The 18,841-nt window shown below is 36.1% G+C and overlaps 1 protein-coding gene across 24 annotated transcripts in view; it reads right to left on the bottom strand.

The window, feature by feature from the left end:
• INPP4B (inositol polyphosphate-4-phosphatase type II B) overlaps positions 1 to 18,841 on the bottom strand; it is a 304,962-nt gene that overhangs the window by 34,234 nt on the left and 251,887 nt on the right. For all 24 annotated transcript variants that reach the window (XM_080590944.1, XM_080590935.1, XM_080590949.1 and 21 more), the window contains 6 exons: positions 16,741 to 16,913; positions 15,617 to 15,740; positions 14,467 to 14,584; positions 9,679 to 9,819; positions 6,480 to 6,577; positions 2,088 to 2,200 (listed from right to left, as the gene is read on the bottom strand). In XM_080590944.1, the coding sequence (XP_080447070.1) occupies positions 2,088 to 2,200; positions 6,480 to 6,577; positions 9,679 to 9,819; positions 14,467 to 14,584; positions 15,617 to 15,740; positions 16,741 to 16,913 (767 nt within the window). The remainder of the gene's footprint in view (positions 1 to 2,087; positions 2,201 to 6,479; positions 6,578 to 9,678; positions 9,820 to 14,466; positions 14,585 to 15,616; positions 15,741 to 16,740; positions 16,914 to 18,841) is intronic.

Here is an 18,841-nt window from a genome sequence, read left to right as displayed (position 1 = left end):
ATAAGGTACAATACAACAATCTACGGTAATACCATAATATCAGAACACACAGCTATTGGTATGTGTCCAGCTTGAATTTTATCCTCACTTTTGCTCACTTCATCATACTGGGAATGTAGGAAATGTCTGTTTTTCATTAATAAGCGTTATTATTAAATATTTTTATTCATGTTCCACATGAACTCAGATTTAAATTATTATCTGTGATTAAATTTAAGAAGGGGATGATAAAAGAATGTAAAACAATGAAAACTAAAACAAGCATAAATCAATATGCTGATTTCTTCTCATATAAGAGAAAAAAAGGGGTCTAGCTTAGGAAATACAAATATACATTTAAATCTCTGTCCCATTATACTTTGGATAAGAAATGTTTGTGGTATCAACTGGCAGAAGCTTTTTGCTGTATTTTTTTTTTTTAAATGCAGATGTGTTCTCACCAGACTACATGCAGGTGCAGATACATATCCATGTAGAAACTCACATCTCATATACTATAACAGTGGTATTCTTACAGCTGGAAATCTGACTTTCCAACGTATAAGTGTAATATAGTGTAACAGTGTGTATATCAGCAGGTCCATAAATACCCTTTTCAGAAAGTTATGTAAGTTATGTAAAGTAATGTAAGAGAAATACAATACAGGGAAGGAAAAACTTGAAGCACTTATGTCCAAAGAATGTTTTTCACCTGTAAAATTACTTTCAGGAAATCCTGAATAGATCATAGAAGACAACTTTCTATATACAAAGATTAAGTAAATTCTATCATATGCTTTGTAGCTCAGCTTATATTACCCCAGACTATTTATCTTTTACTTCTTTGCAAAGCAACATTTCACAGTAATTGCAGAACAGACACTGAAAAAAAAAAAGCTTACATTTTTATGCACAATGGATTTATACTACAATAGCATGTGATAATATTGATTAACCCAAAGAAAAATTTTATTAGCTATATAAAAAATTATACCAGTGTTATTGATATAGACATAATTAATATTGTCGTATTCCTATTGTTAATGAAAAGTCATGCAAAATATTATGGAATATAATAATATAATAAATGACACTTTGCATCAAATATTTACTTCCCTTGAAGGATACATGCATTTGAAAGTTCCCCAAATCACGTGGTCTTACTTTTCACTTTCAGTGGACACCAAAGGCTCAAGACTCTGCTTGTACAAATGGGCAGAGCCATCAAGGGTACTTTTCTAAATCTAAAACAATTACCTATTTAAATTTCAGACTCCTGAAAAGCCTGAGGTCTTTACGTGTATCTGTTTGGGTTTGTTTGTTTGTTTTTAACATACATGTGCAAAATCACAGAATCGGGGAGGGAGGGGAATCTAATGATAAAAGCATGATATGATAATGATAAGCATGATAATGATATATATTTAAGAACCATATCCTGCATCATACCTCAGGGCTTTCTGATACTAAAGAATAAAAGCAATGTTTATTAAATAATATAAACCTTGGTTATTTAAAAACATGATTTTACACAAAAAAATGTTAGATATTGTAACTGAATACTGTATAGCTCATATGAGGTCATATATTTACAGCTATGCACAACCATCCAGGGAAGAGATTACGCTTGCCCATACAGCAGATGAATGGATCTCTGAAGAAAAGGCCCTGGGGTTGTGAGGCATTGGAACAGGCTTGCCCAGGGAAGTAGCTGAGTCACCCATCTCTGGAGTACTCAAAAGATGTGTAGATGCAGTGCTTAGGGACATGGTTTAGTGGTAGACTTGGCAGCGCTAGGTTAATGGTTGGACTTGATGAACTTAAAGGTCTTTTCCAACCTAAATGATTCTATGATGGGGACACGGTGACCAAGACCACCTCCCTCTTCCAATTCTGGCTAGGTCTACCAGTAAATGTAGGAAGAAGAGAGATATTCAGGAGTGGGATGAGAAGCCAACAAAACAGAAGAGTTAGAGCACCATTTCAGCATACCTACTTGAATAATTAAGTTCTCCAATCAAATCCTTGAAATTGATTGCATTTACTACATCAGAAAGCATGTGAAAATTAATACATCATGTGAATGTATTTGAAACAAAAGATCTTACCGTTGCAGCCAGCCACATGATTTCTACATTTTTTCTCCTCTTGGCCTGGATATTTTGATGAAGATTTTCTAGTAATCCCTTTAAATCATTTTGTTCTTGAAAATGCGGGAGGCCTAAAGAAAAAGAATGGTAGGGTCGATCATCATGGTAAGGTTGATGATAGTGCTGTGCTGATTGAAGGATGTCCTTATTAAAGAAGAGGTGTATAATTTACAGCCTCATTTGGGAATGCAGGATGGAAAGCACTGGCGAAATATTTAGCGAATAAACAAATCTTACTTCTAAGTATGGGGTTATCTTCCCTGAGGGCTTCACATTGGTAAATTAAAATGTCTTCAACTTTCATCTTAAAAATGGAAGGTGAAAACATTCAAATCTTTGTTGTAGTCCTGTTCATCAACTATTACAGACATTCATTGGAAATGGATAGAGAAATAACTGAGTGTATTTAGAGCAGCTTTGATGCTTTTTTTAAAATTTATTTATTTTGAGGGGAAAATATTTTGCTTTTGTTTTCAAAAGGATACATCTCATTTTTATTATAAAATGATGCTTTAGTTCCTAATATAACCTACATTTACAGGGGTTAAACAGGACTTAACACCCTCATAAATCTAACATATGATATTGCTCAGTCTGCAACGATATGAGAATTTAATTTTGAAGTACAAAGTAATTTCAAGGTTTACCTAAAACATGAAGTTTTACCTACTTTCCCTAGTTGTGCCAAACAGGATGATGTTTTGTTTATCATACACACCTAGAGGGAATTCAAGAGTAAACAATTTAATTCGCTCTTCTGTGTTGTGTATATATAGAAGGGTTTTGTTTTAGGTGTTACCTTTATCTTTAGTAGTTTTGAAAACAACCAAAATCTGTTTTTCTAAATGATTTCTTTTTATGTTAAGGAAATAGAAAAAAAAAATCAGTAATAGTATCAGCAAAATAAGTCTTAGAATCAATTGAGACAAAATTAAACCAAATCTATTAAATCAGTCTTTTTCTGCAAATACATTGACTTCCCCCACTCAAGAAACAGCAGGATGTTCCATCTAAGGGGAAAAAGCAAAACGCCTATGATTTATATGCAATTTCAGGGAGTAAAAATGATGCAACTACTATAATTCAGGTCAAAATCCACTCTCCCAATCTGGTCATAGCTGGAATGATATCTCTTCTATCAACAGGCTTTTAACTTTCATCTCTAATGAATCCCACAGTTTTTCTTTTTCATAATTTATAGTGAGAAGTAATTGAAAAAAACTATTCTAAAAATGTTTAAGTTGTGCTATATATACTGCCCACACAGAAAAAAGAAACATCACCAAAACTCAAACAAACAAAAACACCATACAGGAAAGATACATTAAAACCAGCTTTGTAATAATTTTACTGATGATTGTTTGATCTGAACATTACAATTCCTGACCATAGAATTAGATGATGCAGAGCATATAAAAATACATCAGAACCTCCTAGACTATTATACTTATCCTGCATCTGTTCCTTGAAAACATACAGCATACAAAGAGTACTCTAAAAAGATGCTTCCAGATTATGAGACTATATCTCTAGGTAAACATTTTGTTGCCTCAAAGTAGTTTTCCTTTGATTCACAGCAGAAAATTCATCATCTCAGAGAGATGACTTCACCACAAATAAAGCAAGATTATCCTAATTTACAATATTGTCAAATGAGTTGCATCTTGACTGGATGTGACTGATAGCTTAAATTCTTTGTACCACAAAGCAGTATTAAACTGTCAAATCATTCTCATAGATTATAAAGTGAAGAAGCCTAGAAGTATGAAACAGACTCATAGACTGTGTGTTGAAATAGATATGCACTACTATGTGCATTATGATGCTAAGGAAGAAAACCTATATTTGCTTGCAGGATTTCAAAACCTTGTATGCATCTCTCTTCTCACATGGGATACCACCTTCAAACGGTGATGTTGCTGTGGGTGTTAGGTATCAAACTAGCAATACCAAGTATCAGTTGTGACACAGCTTTATCTTGTTTTATGCTCTCAGCTGCTCAATTGAGTACTAAGGCATCATTTCAATTACATATGTGCTACTAAACAAAAATCATATTTCTGTATTCTTACTATCATTAACTATTCAATGAAAGTGTGCTATTTTGGTGCCTAAACAATTATATTTAGTTGGCATTTTTGACAGGAATTTTTCTTGGGGCACATCATTATTTATTTTTTTCAGAATTTCCTATTGGGAGAGAATTAAAAAGGCTAAGGAACAGGAGACTGACCGCATGTTCATCTAAAATTAAGTAGAAAGTTGATGTTTGACATATGCAGGTTTATGCTACTAAAAACTTGCAACAATTAGGAACAGAGAGAAGACTAGAACAGACAATGGAAACTACTGGGGTGAGAGAAAAACTAATACCAAGGGTGTCAATGCCTTTACAGGAGTGCAAAGGTTAATTCTTTGAAATGGAATATATGAAGCGAGGCTGCCTAAAGATGGTGGATGCAACAGCCTGGCCAACAGGGCTGCCAGTCTTCAAATTCTGTCTGGGTTCATGAGCTCTATTTGTAGCTAACCGCTTTGTGACATGGGTCCCGCATTTATTTTGTAGCACAGATTTGGCACTATAGGAAACTATCTGGAAAGGTGTGACAAAGCCATCATGGAGCCATCCATACTGAATGGCTCTCACACGGCTACAAAATCAGGGCTGCTGCTAGCTTGGATGGAGGTTTATCTTCCTAAGAGGGAGGAACTAAAGTCCTCTGGCAGAACACCTTGGAGAATGTGTGTTCCTGCCCCTCTACCCCCCCAGCCCTTCACCCTGCTTCTTAAAAAACACCCCTACCCCAAAAAAAGAAAAAAAAAATCACTGAAAAGAGGTATGGGGATAATGTAGGTGAGAGAGCTGGTTTAAAACACACATTCCTCCAAGCCAAAAGAGTGATATCATATAATGGCACAGAGCAACCGGGAAGTGCAGTGGAACCAGAAGGTACATCGTGTTATGTAAAAATTTGGACAAAAACCAGACTCAGTTCTCAGAGGTAGAGAAAATGCAAGAAGGGAATAATAACCAGAATAGACATGATCAGTTAGACAAGCATGGTTCTTGCAAGTCTGTACAGTCTGGAAGAAGTCCAGGAAGACTGTGCAGCACACTAATAATCCTTCTAGAAGACAGTACAAGGTTAGTTCCTGTCATTGAAAAGGAGCAAATACTATATGCACACAAATTTTATGTAATCAGATCCACTTATGAAGTCACAGATCTACCTTAGACCTAATTCCAGGTGAGGTTAGTTTTTCAGGAAGCTTTCTTGGCAGGATTCACCTAAACTAATTGCTAACTTATTGTATGAGACTTTCTGTAGAAATTTTCAAAATATTAGAGATGTGAGAGGACTGATGGTCATACTCCTTACCCCTTAAGAAAAAAGCTTTCACTTCTGCCAGATTCATTAAAAAATGAAAATTTTTGCCAATATAAAAGACAAGCACGTATGTATATAGAGTAGCACATCAGATAAAACTACGAGTACATACATTTAATGGATAATTAGCAAAAAAAAACACAACAGAAGCGATTCTGTAAGAGGGCACAAGCTTTGCATAGGATTTTAACCAGCAGTATTCACCACGAGGAATTACAAACTCGTCCTGTAGGACAACAGGTTCTTTAGGTTCAAACATAGTTACCCAAGTGGAACAGGCAGAGACCTAAATCCAAGCTATTTAAAGCCAGCCTGCACAATTTGTAAGTTTTAGGAATATAATTTAGGCATTAAGACTGCTTTAACAGGGTTATATTGATACAAATGGTCCTTGCAGTGTTTCTTTTCAGCATAGTAACAGAACACTATGTTTATGATGCCACATTTCTATAAAATTTGAATGTAGGACCCATTCTAATAGAACCATGCTATTAATATCAGTGACGTTATGATGTGGCTCATTACTGAGAAATCTGTAGATACAGATGGAAGCAGTCTGCCATACCTTAACACATACTTGGGAAGAAGAGTAGAGGCAATGAGTGAAACTGATGAAAATTCCCACCGAGTACTTCTGTACAAATATAGTAAGCGTGGAGTGTCCTCCACTTGAATTATTAAAGAGTATATCGTATTAATAATTTAAGAGAGCTGTTTGGTTCATCATTACTGCATTTCAACCTTTCTGTTGTTTTTGCTATGGCCTTGGGCCTGCAATCACTGCTGACTTCAGCAGGGATGTGAACAGGCCCAAAGCGCTTAACTTGATGGAACAAATTATGGGATAGAGGCCTACATCTAAACACAGCACATTAACATTGCGCTAATACTACATCCTTATAATCTTTCATCTATTAAACCCTTTAAAAGCCATTTGGATATTGTATTATCTTATACTCACAATCAGGAGGCATTTTTTCCGTAAACAGGTTGTAATATTCTTTTAGAAGTTCTAGGTTTTCCTGGTTAATGTTTTCTTGCAAAGTGGTATCTCCAAACCTATAAAATCACAGTAAAATGATGAAAAGTCTAAAACATAAAGCCAAATCATCCTTCAGAATGCTTTCTTTGTATAAAGAATTTGATATTTTTTTTCTAGTGTTGAATGTATTAAATTTTGTCAAATGTACAGCTGCTAATCTCCCATGTGCTTTGGAACTAATATTTGGGAATGAGGTAAACAGCCATTGATAAATCTTCCCAAAACATATGGACAAAGTAATCTGTTTACATACAATCATTCAATAAAGCACAAGTTCTGATTCTCTTCACAAATCCTGAATAAATGCAAGGGCTCTCTGTGAGAATTCCAAATCAGAAGAGTACAACTCCTAAATCTCTTAATATACCTGAGCAACAGCAGTAGCAGTAATTTCTACCTGAGCTAGATGATATTGAAGCCACACAAGATGGAATAGAGGTAAGCGTCAAGAGAAAAACCTCCTGAAGGACTAATTTCTGCCACTGGAGTACTCTGGCCTGAGAGTATTTGCTATAGTCAAATTGATTAATCCTCCAGACCTTCTCAGCCCTACGCTGCTCCTGAACTGTTATTTTGTTTTCTCGTGCCTGAAACTAACGAGAAAACTCTTTCCCTGATGTTGAACAGTGATTTCTCCACTAAGCTTCACAGAACCGCAAACCACAGGCTAGCTCACTTCAGCTGCCTGTGTTTAAGCTTGCTGCAGCACACAGACATCACTGGTCACACTACAGTGCTGCAGCTGGCTAAGGCAAGTGTTCTGGGGTTTCTTGCAGCAATTTAGTCTGCTGGGAACACATCGCCCAAGTCCCCATTAACCTGCTCCTCACAGAAAACCCAGACTGCATCAGGATGCCATTACAGTTATCCACAAACTGACTATTGCTATATGGAAAAGTATCTTTCTTTCTCAGACCACAATTTCTACAACTGTCAAGTTTCACATAGGTTAAAAAAAGTCTCCTGCTACTTATACTCTGATGGATATGAATGTAAGGACAGGAGTGTCCCTTAGGCAGTTAGGACCAAGTTTCTGTGCCTCATCTTTAGAATAACGTTGAAACGAAGAAAAGGAAGACATGGTGGTAAACAAAAAACAGAGGGGCATGGATAGGTAAATGAGAAATTCAGGCAGACACAAGTGGGTGCAAATCAGAAGATTCCAAATGTACTGTTATATCACATGGAAAGTAATCAAATATTTTAAAGTGCCAAAAAAGGAAATGACTCAGCTACTTCCCTCAAGAGCCATTGCTGCACTGTCACACAAGAGCATTTCTTTTCAAACAGGCACATTATCAACTGTACTTTATTGAAAGTAGATATTTACATCTAATTAAGTACCACCTTGTAACAATTTATCACAAAACAATTTCTATTCTTACGTTCATTCTCCCACTAAAACACCTTTTAACAAAAACCATGTGCAGTGTTTCCAGTCTCAAAGACAAGCATGCAATCAAGTTGAGCAATATTTTGTACAAAGACTAATGTTAACACCTGTAACCACAAGCATAAAATGTTTCTGCATGGAATAAACCAACTTGGTTTACTTGAAAGATAATTCATTAATTTTTCATTTATGGCTTTCTTTTCTTTGGGGACAATGTAGAATCACCACGGAGAAAAATGTTACCACTCTTCCTGTCACTCCACTTGCAACCCAGCTGACATCTTTTCAAACTGACTCCTCTGCTTTCTACTGACTCCTTCCCTCCCCAGATGCAGGCTATTTCTAAATCTTGTCAACTCTTTCTTCAGGACCTTTGTAATATATAGTCTGTCTTTCCCCACCCTACACGAGCTCTCACAACCTTGGTTACTGCACACTCCTTTTTTTTCTAATTTTGGAAAAATGTGAAGCATCACACCTTTTGTCATTACTGACTTTGCTGGTTTTGTATGTTACTACATAGGTTGTGTTACTCTTCCCTTAAAATCACTTTTCTTTTTTTTATGGCATCAAGAATAAACTATTTTCATTTTCAAGAGCATTGCAAGCTCTCTAGAGAACTACTCACCTCTTTCCTCTAGTAAAATGTTAACTTTTACCTTTGTCTTCTGATTCAGCCTTCATCTCCCATTCAAATGTTATACTTAAGTTTTCCCACACATCACCACTGACAACTAAGAGAAGTCTCCCCAAGATATCCACACAGCTACCTGATTGCATTCCTTAGAAATCTTCCTTAAATGTCTTCTTCTACTCCTCTGTCTACAAAGGACATGATGTCAAACTCCAGTAGTGCTTAACTTCTTGCCTGTTGCCCAGGTTAACAAATTTTCTGTCTCCATGTATTCCCCCACCTACGCATAGAGTGCTTTTGGTTTTGAGTTTGTAGTTTTTTGAGTTTGTTTGAATACAGCCTAAAAGAACATATTATGCTCTGTTAAAAAAAACAGTTAAAGAAAAAATGATGTCCACCTTGCAATTTTAGCATTGTACAAGCTTTGTAATTTAACATGACCAACGGCTAACCTTCTCTTGGGACAGAAAATTAGTAGGTTGGTGAAACTTTGACTAACATTGCACTGATAAATTAGTTTCCAGCAATCCCTTCAGAGGACTAGTATTAGCATAGTAGAATTCTAACATCAGCCTTCATGTTTCCAGAGGCATATTACTAACATATTCTATATAAATAACCAACACCCCTCAACCCTGTTTAAAAAAAAAAAATCAAACCTAAGAAGTTGAGAAAAATGTTCTCTTTATGGTTTACGATTTGTTCAACTCCACCTCTAAAATGATAAGAACTTGGAATTTTCAAACTTCTGTTCGAAAAGGCCAAAGTACTGCACATTAAGATTTACCCCTGTGAACTAGAAATCAATTTCCTATCTGTATCCAAGGAAAACTTGGTGTTGATTGTGTGAAATAAACAGACTAAGTCCCACATACAGCCATATCTTTACTTGGCCTTTTTCATTATTTTGCATTGCTCCATAGCTTGTACTTATTTCCTTTAATACTTTTGAAAATACACACAAAGTCAAGCTGAAATGGTCCAAGAGCAAATAGCAAAATGATTTCTTTGTAATCCTATGAGAGATATCTTGTACTAACACAGCATACTCAGATAGAAAATGAAACATTTTTCTGAAAGTGTCTTCTTACCTTTCTGCAAGTGTTTGCTGTTCATTGATTCCAACATTAAAGAGTACTGGATACATGCGAAGTAGCTTTCCTTCTTTAATCTCTTGTGGCAGCAGCTCAAACATCTTTGCTGGAAGCTGGACCTCTATAACATAATGTTCACTAGGAAAAGTAAAAGGAAGAATAAGGATAGGAATACTGATTGGTTTGCTTGAAATTATAACCTTCCTAAGTTATAGAGAACATTTAGACACATAAACCAGTTTCTTTTTTTCCCCTTGCACAAAATGTGCTCAGACTCAGCTCAGCTGGCTTCTTTTAAGAGCACAAACTTATATGGAAATATAAGGTGTATATGATTATATGCTCTTGATACTGACTCCCTTACTGAAGTGAAAATGGGACTAAAAGTGGAATCAGCAGAAAAAAGTCTTCTGCTACCACACTATCAGTGTGAACACCTCAACTGTTAAAGTACATCTCACTGAATTACAAAAACAACTTCCTTTCAGAAGCCACAACTTGAACCCTGTATCAAGTCTAAATGTAATATGGCCTATACAGAGAAAAAACTCTTCACAAAAGCCCAAAGCAAAATTTCCATTTCCTTCAGTGTCTGGATTTTTTCCCTAGGGATAGAAAGCATCACGAACTACAAAATCGACTCTGTGAAGATAATAATTAAAGGCTCATTACACAAGTATGGATCCTGTTTTAGGAGAAGGGATGTGATATAACAGTTTTGTTTTTGTGTTGTGTTTGGTTTGACTTTACTAAAAATATGCTACTTCAGCTGCCAGTCCAGTTTCTGATCATGTCTTTCATTGTGGAACCCTCAATTTGAATTTCACCTGTTTTGATGATTGATGCCTGAACTAACATGATAGAAACAATAGCATGCTGTTAGCTTTCTTTCTATTATTAGAGCAATTGGTGTAATAAAAAAGAACAGACTAGGAGCAGATCCATTTGTCTCACAGACTTGGAAATTTTAATCATTTAAAGAGGACCAACTGATATCAAAAACTTAAACTTTCTCTCCTGCAGAGCACACTTTGGTACAGCTTCAAAAAGGAAAATTAGTACAGAGGTAGTAGGGAAGGAGGATCTATATCCTACCTACAGAAACCAGGCCTACGATGTCACACAATGTGTGCACGCAAACTTAAGATGGAAAAGGATGGGGTTTGTTCTTTTGACTTTATCTAGTTATCTTTTTAAATAATACTGTTTTGCGTGTAGCAAAATAATCACAAAATCCCTCAAACCCTTATTTTAACCTATCATGTGCTTGCTAAAGAATTAAAATACAATCTTGAGTAGCCATGTGTAGAACTTTGGGGAGAAAAGGCAGAAAACCCTGAAGAACAATGGCAGTTCCTTCAATGGCTCTGACATCCTCAGCAAGTTGGATGGATGAGTGGCACTATCTTAGAACCAACCGCTGCTGGAATAAACAGCTTCAGCTTAGGAAAGGTAGAGGTTGTGTTTGAACCTCTATCCTGCTCAACAAAATAAAACACGTCCAGTACAGACTTGTGACTAAAGTGTAATTGCTTGTGGCTAGAGTATTGTCATGTGCTTTGGTATGGGCTAGAACTAGCGTGTAGTCTTTGAGCAAATGCCAGATGCTTCCAAATGAGGTAGTTATCAACAGTCATGAATGGAGGATATGTGTCTCAGAAGAGGGAAACAACAACAAACCTATGTGGGGAGTAGAACTATATTTGGTTTGAGTTTTATTTAATTAATTAATCCATGTGAAGGAAATTCAGAGTTCGCAAGGATGACAGTAAAGAACTCTGTACAAATGATCTTTGTATAGCAACATTCATTCTCAGCCCGCATACTTATCTTTCCTAGCTGCTGTGAAGCGTTACCAGAACATTTTCCTGTCATAGAGCGCTTTCAGGAGGTTGAGAAGAAATGTTGGTTTAGTCTAATTTAAAGAATGTACGTTACTAAACCAAAAATGTCATCAAGTCACTGCATTGCCACGTTTCGCACCTCCAAAGATCACTACAAATCTTTCAATGTGTCAAAGAACATCAAGAAATGTTGACCTTTAGGCATGGCAAATTAACATCAGTAGCATTTAAGAGCCTACCCTCCCCTTACTTTTTTTTTAATTTAAATTTACACATTTTTTTGAAGTCCCAGATATAATCCTTGGTAAACTTTAAAAATCTTTCACCAGTTGTGCAATAAGAACAACCCAATTCTCATCATTTAAGAAGAACACTACTAGACTGTGACAGAGAGCTGTCTGGCAAGTCTGGGAATGGTTCTGAAGTCAGGTAGAAAAAAAAATCAAAGTACTGAAAACTGGAGGACTTGTTTGACATTAATTTCCCAACATTTTACAGGTCCAATGATTCTACTAAAGTAAGAAACAGTAATGAAATAATAAATCTTATTGTCACGTAGTATCTCTCTCTTATGGCTAGTTTCAGAGCAGAGATACTAGTTAGTTTTGGCATGTGATGGATAATAAGGCCACTACATTTTCCAATGAGAAGGTGACTAACCAAGGAATTGTTACATGATTTTTTAACATTTAAAGATCTCTGGAAAAAAAAGAAAAAAAAAAACAGGAGTAGAAAAACCCAGTGTGCTTAAGAGGGTAAAAAATAAATTAGCTATTTCAGGACTGATTATATAAGTTCAGGTATTCTGTATTTATCACTAAAACATGACTGTTTAAGAGTAACACCCTCTGTGACTATTTGCCTTATACTCTAATATTTGTTATCATCACATATAAGGATAGACAACCACTTCAGTCCTGTAAGAAAGCTTCTAACAACTACCCCCACACAGGTGAGGGCCATGGACTCTGCAGCTATTTGCGGTGAGCTCCAAGCGCACACTTAGCTCTGTCCATAAACACAGAACAGATCATTTACACGATCTTTGCTTTGCAACAGGAAAAAAAAAAACACCAAAACACACAGTCATTGCATTTCAGCAGGGAGGTGCTTTATCCAGGAAAGCGACAACTGTTTAGACTACTTCAGTGTGGCTGCAAGTGCCAGTCTGATCATTCACTTAGTTGAAAGCATTTGTTGTTCTTTTTTTAAATCAAACCCTGTGATGACTCAAAAGTGCATGCACACAGTCAAATACTTTTAGAAAATTCTTTAATACAATGTAAGTGTTAACTATATAAGAACTCAACTGCCTGAACTTAATTCCACCTGGATGGCCAGGGTCAGCCACCCACATCGGCATGTTAGCACATTACTACCCAATGCCACACTCTTTGGATTGATTTGTTTTGATATGCAGAATCTCAGTCCTCAGCACTACCCTCAAAAAACAATTACAAGTGAATACTCCGACTCCGCAAATTAAGAACTGGTAGTTTTATGTTCTGTCTTGCATTTCTACAGTATTTAAGTCTAATTAAGCCACACAATATAAAATTCATCTCCAAACACAACTACTGAAACAATCCCAAAATTGTGGATTCTCTAAACGTTAATTAGAAAATACTTAGTTTTTCCACTATCTCCTCTTTTTATGTATGACTTTCAATGCTGTCTCATCACAACTCTGAGAGAATAGGGCTCCAAACAAGTCTTAAAACTTTTTTTTTTTAGTCTGATACCAATTCCATCAAGTGAACACCTGCCAGTAAGTACGGTACAGCAATCATAGGCAGTAACTCTTCTTCCTAAAGACTGACTACTCTATCAATCCAGAATGCCTGAGGCAGCTTAAAGCTCGAGTCTTTCAAAAGCAGGACCTCCTGGTGTGACAGTTCAGTGTACCGCAGTAATGGCAGCAAGCCAGTAAATGTAGCTGCTAGATTTTTCAAGATGTTTGACTGGTGTGATTTACAAAGGATGTATTTCTTCTGTTTTATCTACACACCATAATTATTCTTAATTACTCCCGATGTGTTGCCTATCATACTTCGGCCTTCCTATTTATTTCAATCCCTTCTCGGAAGGCCCATAGGATGAGAGTGAATCATCCAGAATAATTAAGTAAATCAGTTGTGAAAGCCCCCTTCAGAGAAAAAATATCTTCTCTAAAAGTCGCTGCTTTTAGCTGAATTTAATTTACAGTCAACTCAAGAATAATGATACTATTAAGGAAGTGATTTCTGCAAAAGTAAAAACATTTGGAGCTTCAGACTAGAATAATAATGAAGATGAAAACCCCATTCCTCATGTGTAACAATCTTTTTAACCCTCTTGTAGCCACAATTAATGAACTATTTCAGTTTATGCCCTGATATTCAGCATTGCTTATGTGAGATGCATGATGTATTAGTGGCTTTGTATAAGGACTTCTGATGTTCCATATGTTCTGAACGATCTTCAGCATATAAAATTGGTATCTGAGTTTTTCAGTTTCCATCTCAAGACAATCAAGGTTTAGCTCTTAGAAATGTAATTTAATTTCTCACACTGAAAAATAAGTTTCAATAACCTCAGAAACAAGGTATGTTCAGTTAGAGGACACTTTCGTAAATATTTACCTTGCCACTTCTCTTTGATTCAGTGTCTGGATACAAGATAGATACAACAGAAACTCAACATGCAACTCAGACACTTGTGATTAATTTGTGTTATATATTTGGAACTTTAAGGTGCTCTTCAGAAAAGTAACCCAGAGCCCATACTACTACTAGCTTTACAAATCCCTACTACCTCGTTACCTCTCCATTTGCCTCATGAAAAGGCAAATTATTGCACTTTCCATATAATCGAACTCAGCAACAAAAAAAACATTATCTGCATTTTCATGTGCTAACGGTTAAAGCTACCTGCCATTTGCTCCAGGAAACAAAGTTCTTACCGCCTTCCAGTTATAATAGGCAAAAAATCTTCGGATTTGGCTTCAATGACTTTAAACATTACTTTCTGCAAATCTGAAATTCCCACAGCCATGTCTTCTAGCATCCCCGCTTCTTCACCTATATGGAAAGATTACAGGGTTATTAACAGAGAAGACAGATCAGTCACTGAGTAGGTTATAGTAAGGCAATACGTGGATTATATTTTCCAGTCTGTGCATCTAAAAATCACAGCCCTAAATCCACATTAAAGTAACCTTCATAAAAGCAGACTGATTTTTAGAACTGCTGACAATTCTCTGTGGCCTAGATAACTGAGTATTAAGTACCTCTGTAAATCAGTCTGCTTTACGTGTGCATAGAGAAAAATGGCCTTTCTGACATTATTCTATTTTGAAAGTGTTTTTAAAGACTGTCCTGCTGGTGGAGGACAAAGGTTTTAAGCATAACAGTGACCATCATGCAGAAAGGAGTCTGACAGCAATCTCCAAATGAGGAGCTGCAATTGCCTATGCAGCAAAGAACTGCACAAATGCTAAATCCCTCTACTTTTTTCAAAATCTCTATTTTGGGGAAGTATTCCAACACATCTAGTTCAAGGCTTTTTGAAGCAAACTGCAATTACTTTCTCCAAATGTCCTCAAAAATAGATATAAAATGATGGCACCTATAACAAGTCATGTGTTAAACAATTTTCAGGGTATCTTCACCAGTACTGACATGGTCAGGGCACGAGAGAGTCAGTAACTGTACTGTTTGGGTTAGCTTTATAAACCTGCTTTGTTTGGGTCAGACCAAGTGCCTATACAAATAAAAACAGTACGTATTAAAATCAAAAGTTTCCCTAGCTGCATTGATGAAGCCAGTCTCCTGTATTTAAGGCAATGTAGATCCGCACTCTGTGCAGAAGAATTAGCAGCTAGCGTTCCCTGAGAGATTGAAAATAACCCAAGTACTTTGTGATGTAGAATTGACAACACTGTCAATTGGCTTCAACAGTGCTATTATATAGAAGCCTACTGTCTCCTAAGGGTAATATTTTCTGATTCAATAAGGCAAATTCCTGGAGTGGAACAGAAGTTAAAATCTAAAACTCCTGGGTAAGCGTCTGGTGTGTATGCATAAAGAATTCTGTCCAAGAACAATACTTACTATATGTGCTAAGGAGTCCTTCGTATTGCACAAGTAACCCAACAGTATGAAGCTGCTGTAAAAATCCTTGATCATGTAAACTCGTGTGCAATTTGATTATAAACCCACAGACCAATCCAGCGAGCTATAAAGACAATAAAAAAAAGGGAAATTACAAATGTTTTGCAATCACAGTGAAAACAAGGCTTGCTATCATTGTACACTACAGAAGTAATATTTATATATCTCTGAAAATAACTTGGATATTTCTATTTAGTGACAATATACATAATTTCATATTAGTATATTACTGAGGCTTTTTACACCAAATATTGCCTTATTTTATATTACAGAAATTTCACTTGTTTTATTGGGTTGTATTATTTACAATGGAATAAATAAGACCAGGACCTCTCTTAGCAGACTATAAACATGCAAGCATGTGAATTATGATAGATTTCCAAGTAGTTAGGCACCTAATGCAAACATATCTCCTTGGCCATCATTCCCTAACTCCTTAATTATGTTAGGAAAAACATATAACTTGAGGACCAATTGTACCAATTATTTAGAGACAATCTATATGGAAAACAACATCTACAGGAGAGGATCAAAAGAACTTGAGTTTTTTTTTTTTTTTTTACCAAGAGAAGACTAGTCTGAGAAGAGGCAGGCTGACAGTCTTTAAACACATAAAATCCTGATAGAAATGGAAAACCAATGGTCTGTTATTCATTTCCACAGTGACCAGGAGAAAAAATACCTAGCTTGAATAGCAGCAAGGAATGTTCAGGCTAGACTTGAGGTCCTTACTTCCACATGAGGATACTGGCATATATAACCTGGGAAGACTATAAAAAATAGCTTTACAGATCCTTTCTTTGGGCGAAGCAGAGAGATTACATAATGTCTTCCAGTTCACAGCAGACCTATTTCTGTGACTCGGTGATTCAGTTACTATGGATTTCCATTTACTATTCCTTTCTTTATCACATTATAAAATATTTAGGTGGATGTAATGGAAAATACATGAAAAAGTTGTGATGAACTGGGCAAAAAAACAATACACGCACAGTACATTCAATTATAGCAGCATCATCAAAATAGCCACTACAGTAGGATATAAGAGACATAAGACAACCTACTGCTTGACTAAAGACAATGTCTCTCCTCAGGGTCAGCATCAAACATTGTGGCAAACCACAGGCAAGCTCCTGAAGCAGGACAAATGCCATTGACTGCTTCGCTCTGGTCACCACCTCTCCCATGCAGTCCTTCAGCGTAATCACCAGGGGATAAAGTTGTTCATACCAGTCACCTAGAACAAGACAGATCATTAGCTCCAAAGCAGAAAAGTTGTAATAAAAATCCTTTTCAGATTGGAGAGAGGCCTGCAGTGGCTGTCTAGCTTGTCCTAGAGTTTTAGCTAACACTGAAGCTCTATCCTAACCATTGTAGTGTTGCAAACATCACCAGAGGATATGCTTAAAGGAAGGATTCTAGCTTAGCACCAAGACTGGGGTTATATGCTTGGCCTGAATCCAGCTGTATCCTGAAACAACAACTTTTTAACAGACCTAACTTCTCAGTAAAACTTGCATTAAAGTGTTGTACATAAAACTTAGAGATACAAGCAAAAAGTCATTTAGCGCAAGATGAATATGATTAAGAATATCCTGTTCTTTACCACCTTGTTCTTTGACAACCTTGTATCTAAGCAAACGAAATGCAGTCAAAAAAAAAAAAACACACCACTGAAAAACAGGGAGATCCTGTGTTTAAGAAAAAAAAATGTGTTCTGGGAGGCAAAATAGAAGAACAAATAGATATCTGGGAAGGATATTATCTGCTTAATGTACAGGCTTGAAAGATGCTAACACCTTCAAGTCACATTTCTTTCTAGCTTATCTCTGTATTCTTCTCTTTAAATAGAGATATTGAACTCGTTATTTTTTGAGTTACTCTGAGCAGACAGATTTCTAACTATTCTGTAATATGTTTTGCTCTGTTAAAATGTATTTGAGGAGTATCAGAAAAAAAACAGGCTGATGAAACACATGAAAAAACACTACTCCTTAATATATTAGAAATTAAAGAAAGTGATAATATGGAATGGAGAAAAAACAGAATAGCTTACTCAAACTTGCCCAATTACCCAAGCTGTTCCTGAATTTTTTGATATTTAATAAAAACAGACCTGCCTTGTAGTTGCCTATGGTTTTGCCTACCCCTCTGCATTGAGCAAATAAAAAAATTACCCTCCCTCAGAATTTACATACCATTTTCATTATTACAGTTTGAAAAGAAAGAATCTGACATTCCAGACAAATCTATCCAAAAATAGCGAGTGCAACTGACTTAATAGTGTCCATCACTAAGGTTTTTTTTTGTTTTTTTTTTTTTTGTGTGTAGATTAGTGTAATTAAGAATCATTGATAATGAAACCTGTTCCACTTAAATTGCAATTAGGTGGAAGATAACAGCACATTGTTTCAGGTAACATTCTGAGCCAGGCCAGCAAGAGACTCATTAGTACTAAAGAAGTTCTTTAGACAGGAACACAGAGCTGTCTGCTGCAAAGTTAATTTGGCTATGCTATGGAAAAATATGGAAATGAATAAAACTGTAGCCAAGACAAATGGAGAGGACTTTGAAAGCCAGGAGGAACTGCAAAATAATTAAGGTGTAGGAAGGAAGAAAAAAGAATACGGGCAGAGCAGTCAGAACAACTTGGATTGCTTTGCAAACAGTGTCTATACGGTGAGACAAAATGTGTTTTAATATAGGCATGCATATTTCAGTGTAAGAAATACAGACTGAAGAACCGTTTCCTGGAAAAGAGCAGTTATGAAGTTAGAGACATCATGAAGAAAACAGAACATAAGCCATCCACAGTTCCATGCTGCAGCAAAAAGTTGATTTTGTATGTCACTGACAAAAACAGTATTGATACAATGCATGCCAAAATCTGGTGTATCCATTTTAAAGACTGCTGGAAAAGTAGAGAGCTTGCAGAGGTGAGCTACCAAGATTTAGGGTTTAAGCTTCTTAAACCTATCAAAAAGACTGAGCAGAAATTTGATTTCTGCTCTTTATGAAGAGAAAATAAAGAGTACTAAAGGGAATAAAAGCAAAAGAAAAACCAAAGGCTGGAGGCTGCTGTAAGACACAGTCTAATTGAATTTAAAAATAAGGTAGACAACATAGTGGAATTCAGACTAGGCTGATCAGGTGATCTAAATTTTC

Source organism: Anser brachyrhynchus (assembly GCF_964034855.1).
Source record: "Anser brachyrhynchus genome assembly, chromosome: 4".
NCBI lineage: Eukaryota > Metazoa > Chordata > Aves > Anseriformes > Anatidae > Anser > Anser brachyrhynchus.
Note: the sequence above shows the minus strand (reverse complement) of the source record. Positions and strands in the feature narration are given on the sequence as shown.